Source organism: Danio rerio, chromosome 4 (assembly GCF_049306965.1).
Source record: "Danio rerio strain Tuebingen ecotype United States chromosome 4, GRCz12tu, whole genome shotgun sequence".
Taxonomy (NCBI): Eukaryota; Metazoa; Chordata; class Actinopteri; order Cypriniformes; family Danionidae; genus Danio; species Danio rerio.
In genome coordinates, this window is record NC_133179.1 from 8,520,790 (window position 1) to 8,531,238 (window position 10,449).

Below are 10,449 nucleotides of genomic sequence, written 5' to 3' on the forward strand. Positions count from 1 at the left end.
ATGTACTGTACGAAAGTTTCATCATCCAACTTCAGCTATATGTATTAATGTAGTCATTTCTGCAGCGCCACCAATAGGAGTTGAACAAATAATGACAAACATCTAATCCCAGGCCAAAACACACAGACATTGGTACCTTTCCATTGAAGAAACAAAATTAAATTAAATTAAATAAAAAGTGTTTGATTCAATTCTTATTTCATTCAGTGATGGTAATAAATGTTTCATAACCACCAAATCTGCATAGAATTTCTTGCAACATTAAAGACACTCACAAAAGGCTTAATTTGTCTTATTTTATTAGAATAAAATACATATATATTTTTAAAGCAAAGTCAGCAGCTGGTACATTTGAAATAACATCTCACAAGTCAAAATACACAGGTCATAGTGTATGCTGTTCAATTTTATTTCCACCGAACACCCTTACAAATGTGGAACAGATTTATTTCACATCATACTTGAAACTCATAGTTCCTTTGCCCACAGAGAAAGAAACCTTATTGTTAGTTCCTGATGCCACGGTTCCACTATACGAGCCAATGCGATCGTCATACTTCGCGTCTTTGTCCCACACCTCCAGCCTTATAGTGTTACGGGAAACACAGCCTGAGAGGTAGTACTCTGCATCCCAAGAAGGATTAGCGTTGTTTTTGAAATAGCCCGTCACCACAGAAGAGCTACCGCACCAAATCTTGACGTATGGGTCTGGTTTGTTTCCCAAAGCATCACCAGGGAGGTTACTGCCTTTTAAACCAGACAGCACAACAGCGGCTTTGGCAAAGTCTAGCTGAGATGACAGCATCAGGACGGCCACAAACACCAGCTGGAGATGGGTGAAGACTGCCATGGCTGTCGTAAGAGAAAAGGTTGACACAAATTAGGGCCACACAATATATCGTTTCAGCATTGATACAGTAGTTACATCGCAGTATATGCAATTATTTGCATGTGTTTTTGAGGCATAAGCAATTGTATCATTTGTAATTTTAATAAGGACTATTTGTCATGGATTTTTTATTCAGTGAAGACAGTATTATTTTACATGTGAATATTTAATTGTCTGAATGTACCTGAATTCTCTTAGACCTTATCTAATTTGCATCTTTATATTGTATTTATCTATGATTATGCACGGTTTTTATATGTTATGCATGATTCACTCCCCTATACAATCATCGCAATTAATCTAAAATTATTAATTCTTTCCCAATAGAGATGTTCAAGTTATCTGGTTAAATTATATTCATAATCGCAATACATATTGCAGAAAGACAAAATATTACAATGTTCATTTTTTCCTATATTGCGCAGCTCTAATGTAAACATTAATGTTATCATAAAGCCCATAATAAAAGATAATAACAAGAAGCTGAGGCAATTTAGTGTTGAAGATGCCTTACCTCAGTTGTTCCGGGTTCCGTGTGAACTCCTTATGATCTTCACCCAGTTTATAAAGCCGATATAATCACAAAAATCTCCTTGATCAACAGGTGCGAAAATCCCATGAGCATCTGCGTTGGCCTACTTTCCACGGATCACCCAAAAATGTTTCCAAAATATATACGTATTCAAATATTCAGAGTAATTATCTGCCCTGTTATTTAAGAAGAGTTCATTTGCTAAAAACAGACACAGCTTTTAATCATGTACGTGAATTAATGATAAATTTATTTGTTTAAAATGCAGAAAACACTGGGTTGTGTCTGTTGTATAGTTGTGTAACTGTTGGTTTTAAACTTTAATATATATAAAAAAAAGCATTTTAACCCCTTTAACTCCCCCATCAAGAGAAAAAAATGTTTAGAAAAACATAGAAAAAACTCGTTATGTCACTAGTTAATGCATTTTTTTTTCAACAGTTGCCATACATTCATTCATTTTCTTGTCGGCTTAGTCCCTTTATTAATCCGGGCTCGCCACAGCGGAATGAACCGCTAACTTATCCAGCAAGTTTTTACGCAGCGGATGCCCTTCCAGCCGCAAACCATCTCTGGGAAAAGATGCTATACAGTAATTTATAAAATATCAGCCTCTACCAAATCGTTGATATGTCGGTTTATGGTAAAAGTACCATAATTAATACATATACTATGAAAAATCTGAAAATAAGAATTGAAAGCCTATTTTTTTTTTTTTTTATTAAAAATGAAACGCCTTTGACTAGTAACAAAGAGCTTACACTGACCAAGAGGCGACAGTCAATAGAATGTTCTATTGTAACAGCAGCGCCCAGCAACAGCCCTGGTTTCCGGCATTTTAGAGTGAAAGCGATCGGCTGTCCATTGGATCTTATTGCTGTTGTGATTGCGAGCAGCTTCTTTGTTTTTTATTTATTTATTTAAAAAAACGCATTAAAGCTGAGATACAACCTAAAAGACGACAATACAACACTTACTATCACAATCATCAGCACTCTTAATAGTTTATTTTAAAGACTCATAATATGCTGTTGTTCTATTGGAGTTTTCATTCAAAAATGGCCGCCGCCATCTAGTGGCTGTTTCACAAATTGCACTTGAGTGTCGCCTCTTGGTGATTCTATGCTCTTTGATACGAAATCACCTTTATTTTTTGAGGCATGTCATGGAAATATTACTTATTTAACATGTTTTCGTTTTTTCCTTTTTTTCTTACAATAAAATCAAAATCAAGTGTAACAGTGCAACAGGATTATGTTTCTTTGATTTGTTTTATTTTTTATTTTTGTAAGCCAACAATGCTGTGTAGTGTGAACCATTATTTAAAACAGTCATTCTTTAAATTACTAACAGTCATTATTTAAAACAGTGGTCAATCATTTGGTAAAGTGGCAGTCAAAGGATTAAGAAGAGTGAAAAAAAAGGAAGCACTTGGCAAAAATATACACTGTAAAAAATCCTGAATTCTAGTTGATTAGTGTTGGGACAACATGTTAACTTAGTTTTTTTTTACAAGTTTAAGTGTATTGAACATAAAACAATTGTTTGCCCCCCCAAAAAATCCTGTTTTCTGATCTAATCAGTCGGCATCAAACCTCTCACAGAGTTACATGGGCAACTGCTAATGGTGACTGTCTAGTGCCAAAGTGTAAGACCTCATTTGGTTAATCTGTCTTCTCTGTAAAGGGAGCCAAACTGTAGAATTATTTACCTGTTAGCCTAAAATCAGAAAGTAATATAAATATTATTAGTAGTGTTTTTAAAAGTGTTTAAAAACAAAACAGCAGTGTTTGCACAAATAGTCTACTGTTAGTTTGTTGGATCATGTCGCCTTTGCTTTTGCCTTCAGTAATTTTATGTAAAGAATTATAATGTTGTATATAGGTTTTTTTAGGCCACCTTTAGACAGGTGTTGAGGATTACCAAGTTCGCTAAAACACTTAAACCAATGCATCTGGTTGCCCAGTGTAATTGTGATGTCCATGTCAAATAAATAAATAAATAAATAAAATAAAAAAAACTCAAGAATTGTGTTGTTTCAGCTCGTTTTCAGGGGCGGATATCACCAATAAGCAGGGTAAGCGGCTGCTTAGGGCCCCAGAAAATCTAAGGGCCCCCAAATAAATACCTAGAAGTATTAATTATATCTATAAATTATGTATAATGGCAGCACGTTGGCGCAGTGGGTAGCACATTAGCCTCACTGCAAGAAGGTCGCTAGTTCGAGCCTCGGCTGGATCAGTTGCATGTTAAGTGGTTGCATATTCTCCCTGTGTTGGTGTGGGTTTCCTCCGGGTGCTCCGGTCACCCCCACAGTCCAAAGACATGTGGTATAGGTGAATTTTGGTTGGCTTAATTGTCCGTAGTGTATGTGTGTAAATGTGTGTGTGTGTGTGGATGTTTCCCAGTAATGGGTTGCGGCTGGAAGGGCATCCGATGTGTAAAACATATGCTGGATAAGTTGGCGGTTCATTCCACTGTGGCGACCCCTGATTAATAAAGGGACTACGCCGAAAAGAAAATGAATGAATGAATAAATGGATTCGTTGCTGAAAGAAAGTTGTGCACGTACAGACTTGGGGGGACACAGAGTGCATGTGCACATGTGGAGTAATTCACACACCTTTATCAAATAAGATCAGGGTCAGATAAATATTGACAAACTGCTCAAATTACATAAGAACAGTGACCCGAATTAAACCCCAGAGACCCCAGGATAAATAGTAAAAATATTAATCACTTTACCTCGGCTAACCAAAAATAAATCATGATTTTGCTACAGTAAACACATTTTAACCAGGGTAGCTATTTAGGTGGTGTAATGACATACATACAAATACAAACATAATACAAACATAAAAAAATAAAACAACAACAAACCCAACATTTGTAGTGCACCCCCACCATGACATTTACTATAACAAACTAATTTCTGTAACAAATAAAAGGACAATCTTGCTCACAATGAAATGTACTCACCCTCGTGTCGCATCGCGTCTTTCTTCTGTGGAGACATGGAGTACTTTGTTAACGTTTACTGTTCGTGATGTAGAATGCTGAGGGAAGGAAAGAAGTTACGTAAATTTACTGTAAGTTATAGAGTATTATCTGCGCCCAAACAAACTAAAAATAAAAGTCACTTTACCTGATGATCTTCACCTGACGTTGCGTTATGCGTGATTGGCTTGTGTATTGGATGAATCGATTCATTCATTCACACGATTCACATGAAGCGATAAACGACTCGTCTGGTGTGCATAATTGAACATAACCACACGACACGAATGTAAAGGTATTACACGTGTATTGTGTGTGTCCAAGGTTAAAATAAAACTTGTTAACCTGATGTTGGAGTTATTGTAATAATGACGTGACGGCATTAATCTTGAAACGTAATGGATGTGTTTACCTCATAAAGTAGGCTACTATTGACTTAAGTAGCCTATGCTATACAGTATGACAGTTTATTTATTTATTTATTTATTTATTTTAAACTCTGAACAGCGCCTACATTAGCTATTATAGTAAGAAATGGGGCTTTATTACTGCTTTGATTTGCCTAACCATAGTTTTACTACACTTTTTCACTGTTGTAAATGTTCAACATCATGGTGAATTGGTTATTACATTGTATCATAATAATGTAAAAAAAAAAAAAAAAAAAAAAAAACAAGGTTAATTCTTGGTGTGAATTAGAATGACCCCCTTTCGTATTAATTCAATTCAATTCAATTCAGCTTTATTTGTATATTTGTACAATGTAGATTGTGTCAAAGCAGCTTCTCATAAATGGTCATAGTAACTGGAACAGTGTAGTTCAGTTTTTAGTGTTTAAGTTCAGTTCAGTTCAGTTTAGCTCAGTTCAGTGTGATTTAATCATTACTGAGAGTTCAAACACTGAAGAGCAAATTCATCGATGCATAGCTCTACCAATCCTGAACCATGCGAGCCAGTGGCGACAGCGGAGAGGGAAAAAAAACTTCACCTGATGGGAGTGAAGAAAAAAAACCTTGAGAGAACCAGACTCAGTTGGGCACGACCATTTTAATTTCTCCGCTGGCCAAAAGTTTTGTGCAGAGCTGCAGTCACCGCGGGGTCAGGAGTCAGGTTTTGGTTTGTATACAGTAGGTTTTCTCAGTATGGGTTTTGTTTTGGTTAGGGATCTTCATAACATCTGCACCCCAGTAACCTTTATTTATTGGTTAATTATTTATTTTGGGTTTACATGATCAGAAAATTAAATCTTGCTTCATTGAAAGACCCCTCACAAGAAGCATTTCTCCAAGTAGATTTTATTGAATATCAATTGCATACAGAGCATATTCAAAAGGCTATATTCAATGCATATTGTTCAGTGTTTTTTTCTAGCTAGTTACACATTAGAACATATTTATTGCTTGAGCTCATACTTGTAAAACAGAGATCCTTTTTTCAGATGACAAGTAACAGAGGACAACCCATATTCCACAGTTTTAGTACATGTGCCCAACTTATCATCGAAATTCAGGTCTTTGTCCCACACCTCCAGCTTCAGGGTTTCTTTCGATTTGCAGTTTGGGAAGTTGAACTCTGCAGACCACACAGGATTAGCGTTATCCTTGTGATATTCTGTCTGCCCCCCGAAAGTAGAGCCACACCAGATCTTGACGTATGGATCGGGTTTGTTTCCGGCAGGATCTCCAGTGAGGTCTCTGGCATATAAAGCAAACACCCGAACAGAAGCACTGGCAAAGTCCAGCTGAGACGCCAGCATCAGCACGGCCAGAGAAACCAGCCGGAGATGATTAAAGGCTGCCATGACTGTCAGAAAGAATATGGTAGATTTAATACAGAAATAAGAGCATAAATTCAATGTTAACAGTAGCAAGAAGCCTTACCTCACTTGTTTTGGATGCAGTGTGAACGCTTTAGGATTCTCAAACCCTTTATAAAGCCGATGCGGTCGCTGAAATCTTACAAAGGATGATCAACAGGTGGTGAATTCCCATGTGTGTTCATTTTCTGTGTTGGCCTGTTTATTTTTGTCAGGTCTCCAAGAACACAGTAACGAATTACACTCCCTGATCCGTTGATTCTCGATTTCTGCTGCAACATTCAGATAGTAGTGTCGAAACTTGGCATGAACACCATGAAAGCGTGAATCCATCTGGTCTTTATTAATGGTTGAACATCTACTGTGGTATATGTGTGAGCAGTGTTTATTTATTATATATAAATGCACACAAGAGTGGACATATTGATATATATCAAGATTTGTTTTGCATACAGTATATACGAATGACACAATATTTAACTGTAATATAAACCATCATAATGTATGAGGGTTATGCAGTATGTTACTGTATTTTAAAGTTGCATTGTGAAAATATTTCACAGTAAAGATATACATACAATACTGTAAACAAAAATACAGCAATATAATAGTACTGTAAATGTAAATACCGTTTTTTGTGGTAATTGATTTACAGTAAGTTACAGTAGATTTGAGGGTTAATATATATCTTATATATTATTACAGAGTTTTTATTATATATATATATATATATATATATATATATATATATATATATATATATATATATATATATATATATATAAATGTATTGCTTAAACTCATAATTGGTGAGGGTTTTTCCTCGCTGCTGTCGCCACTGGCTTGCATGGTTCGGAATCTGTAGAGCTGCGCATCGATGGATTTGTTCTTCAGTGTTTGGACTCTCAGTAGAGATTATTAAACCCCACAGAACTGAGCTAAACTGAACTGAACTTAAACACTGAAAACTGAACTACACTGTTTTAATTTACTATGATCTTCTATGTAAAGCTGCTTTGACGCAATTTACATTGTAAAAGCGCTATACAAAAAAAGGTGACAAGGAAACGGTAATGACCCATTCTGCACCGCTATGGTACAAGTGTCCAAGAGATCATCGAAATTCAAATTATATATGAATATCCATGAATGCATATTTTAGTTTTGTATATTAGTGTTTTTTTAAAACATTTTTTACACAATTTTAAATTGATTCAAATTAAAATGTTAATACAACCAGCTTCAGAAAATTGAGTATACTCGACTTTCAACCCAAGTACTGCCACTCGATTTAAACGGAGTATTCTCTAAAGCATCCTAAAGCTGGTTGCCTTAAAATTAAACGTTGAGTCAATGTTTTTATTTTATTTTACAGTGCTGTAAAATATTACTGGTTGCCTTAATTTTTTTAAGTGAACCTTCACAAACTAATTTCAAGAGGAGCTATATCAATTAATCATGGCAGGTCTCGCATCTGCAATCGCAAGTAATCAGATTAATCCAAACTCACTATAAGTAGCCTGTCTAAAACTACTCCAACCTCACCATCCACCCCATCTTCCCCCCTTCCCTCTTTTACCAGGTGAGCTCTCGAGAACTACCTGATCTCGTATTCCCCCCTACATGCTTTTCGACCAGGCTGGAGCCCTGGCTTTATCTATCTCCGAACTCAGGGTTCTCTCTCAGGACAGCATGCCAAACTAACCAATATTATCAAGCAATATCCAAGTGAGAACTCTTAAATTAAATCAAATTATCCTCATTTTAACTTACAACACCTTAAACAGACTTTAAAAAATCTTGTTTAACTTAAACAATAAGTTAGAAATATAATTAGGTTAATATAAAAGCAGTATATCGTCATGATCATATCATTTTTCACATTGTATATGTGTATAGGGTATATGCCGAGCTAGTGCTGTTCCCATGCTGATACACGTCCGGTGACCTGTTATTGTGAACTTGTTACCATTTTATACGGTTCCTTATACAGCATCGATGTTGTAATGTCATTAAAATACATTCAGTTAAATAAACTTTAGCATTTATTTAGTTGCTCAAGCGTTAAACGAGACAAAAAGCCGTTTACTCGCACGCGCCCATCAGAATCGGCAGGCTAACGCAGAAGCTCCATTGAATATGCTGGGGTAAAATAAATGCTCATATTATAAAGACATGGCGGGGGAAATGTAATTTAATGCAGTGCTTCTTGTACAATCTGAGACCCACTTTAAATCGGATATCACTCAGCTAGTGGAGATCGCTGATTTTTAAAGAAAACAGACCTTAAACGCACTGGATTTTGCATTGGCATTCAAATCGCCGGAAGCGCTTAACCCAGCTTACTGGCAAATTAAAAGTCCTATTAGCATACTTCGGCATATACTCCATTTATATATCAATAACAAATATACAAAGTACACACACACATATTATTTAAATACATAATTTTATTTTGGATAATTAGGCTAATTGTTGCCTGACATTAGTAACTACTGAATAAGAGATTATCTTGATCATCTTAAAGCTTTTATCAGCATTTTTAATGAACAGATTGAAAGCGTTTAACAAATGAGGAAATACATTAGCATTAAATTTCAACCAAGCATACAGCTGAAGTCAGTATTATTAGTCTCCTTGTATATTTTCTTCCCCCTATTTCTGTTTAATAGAAAGAACATAACAGTTTTAGTAACTCATTTCTAATAACGGATTTCTTTTATCTTTGCCATGATGACAGGACATAATATTTGGCTTTATAGTTTTCAAGATACAAGTATTGAGCTTAAAGTGATATTTAAAGGCTTAACTAGGGTATAACATTGTATAAAGATGGTTTGCTCCGTACACAATCGAAAACAAATACTGTTGAAGGGAGCTAATAATATTGAAAAAGGTAGAAACTGCTTTCATTCTAGCCTAAATAAAACTAATAAGACTTTCTCCAGAAGAAACAATATTATAGGAAATACTGTGAAAAATTCCTTGCTCTGTTAAACATCATTTGGAAAATATGTGAAAAAGAAGAGGGCTGATAATTTGCATATCAATGCGAAAACATACTCTGCAGAGCGTTCATGACATTTTTTTATTACCATCAATCTACTTACAGTGGAAATTTGTCTCAAATAAGCTTTGGTACAAATCATCTCAACTCATACTTGTAGAACAGAGTTCCTTTCGACAGATGACAAGGAATGTCAAATGACCCATACTGCACGGTTCTAGTACACGTGCCCAATTTATCATCAAAAAACAGATCTTTGTCCCACACCTCCAGCTTCAGGATCTCAGTAGCTTTGCATATGGGGAAGCTGAACTCTGCAGACCACTCAGGATTATTAGTACTGTTGAGAAACTCCGTCATCCCTCCAAAAGTAGAGCCACACCAGATCTTGATATACGGATCGGGTTTGTTTCCGATGACATCTCCAGAGAGGTCCATGGCGTGAATATCAAACACTCGGACGTCAGCTTTGCCAAAGTCCAGGTGAAACGCCAGCATCAATACGGCTAGAGACACCAGCCGAAGATCATAAAGGACTCCCATGGCTGAGGAACAAAACAAATTGGATTATAATAAAGATTTAAGACAGAAATATTGAACTTATAGTATATTAACTCATACTTCACTCGCACTGGTGTCCGTATGAATGTTACCAAAACCTCACCCTCTTTATAAAGCCAGTGCAGTCAGAAAAATCCTTCAAAAGAGGAACAACAGGTGCTTCAATCCCAGGAGTCGCTGTGTGGAGTTTCAGTCTGGTTGTTTTGCATTTCACAGGTTGCACAGAAAGCATAACATTGTGTGGGAAGCCTAAACGCAAGGCATTCAAAAAATTTCACCAACATTAAAAAAAAGACAGATCTAATTAATAATAAAAATATTAAATTGAATATAAAAAGGTGAATATAACTATTTACAAATGTTGATGTCTTGTCATTATTTTATGATAATTTTTCTTATGCATTTTTATGATAATTACTGGTTGGACTATACAACAAAAGCCTGTATAATATTAATATGCACTTTAAAGAATATTTTTTGCAGGAAAGTTGTTTTTCTGACTTGGTCAAAAACAATCATACAGAAGTGTAATGGCTTCATTTTTTTTAAAGAAACTTGTTTTTTTAGTCACCCAGTACAGATTTGAATATGGAGGAGTGAGTGTTGGCAAATTCACAAAGAGTAGGGCATGTACTCATTTTGAAAGG

The 10,449-nt window shown here is 35.6% G+C and overlaps 3 protein-coding genes across 6 annotated transcripts; all 3 read right to left on the minus strand.

Moving 5' to 3' along the window:
• Positions 1 to 286: 286 nt before the first annotated feature.
• si:ch211-240l19.7 lies at positions 287 to 4,844 on the minus strand. Of its 4 annotated transcripts, none has more exons than XM_073946726.1 (3): positions 4,567 to 4,844; positions 4,401 to 4,477; positions 389 to 852 (listed from the first exon to the last, which is right to left on the minus strand). In XM_073946726.1, exons 2-3 carry the CDS (start codon positions 4,435 to 4,437, stop codon positions 446 to 448), a joined length of 444 nt encoding a protein of 147 aa, XP_073802827.1. In that variant the 5' UTR covers positions 4,438 to 4,477; positions 4,567 to 4,844; the 3' UTR covers positions 389 to 445.
• Positions 4,845 to 5,697: 853 nt separating this feature from the next.
• si:ch211-240l19.6 lies at positions 5,698 to 6,343 on the minus strand. The gene is given in 2 exon segments (NM_001082928.1): positions 5,698 to 6,221; positions 6,299 to 6,343. A coding segment is annotated over 1 exon segment (408 nt). The 5' UTR covers positions 6,220 to 6,221; positions 6,299 to 6,343; the 3' UTR covers positions 5,698 to 5,811.
• Positions 6,344 to 8,758: 2,415 nt separating this feature from the next.
• Positions 8,759 to 9,915, minus strand: si:ch211-240l19.5. The gene is given in 2 exon segments (NM_001030152.3): positions 8,759 to 9,786; positions 9,863 to 9,915. A coding segment is annotated over 1 exon segment (405 nt). The 5' UTR covers positions 9,785 to 9,786; positions 9,863 to 9,915; the 3' UTR covers positions 8,759 to 9,379.
• Between the last annotated feature and the right edge of the window lie 534 nt (positions 9,916 to 10,449).

Bases quoted from the DNA above. Each gene is read 5' to 3' on its own strand.
- si:ch211-240l19.7 (XM_073946726.1), bottom strand. From the start codon at position 4,437: ATGTCTCCACAGAAGAAAGACGCGATGCGACACGAGG. The intron at 853-4,400 runs GTGAGTACATTT...CTCTTACGACAG, and splicing joins AGACGCGATGCGACACGAGG to CCATGGCAGTCTTCACCCAT.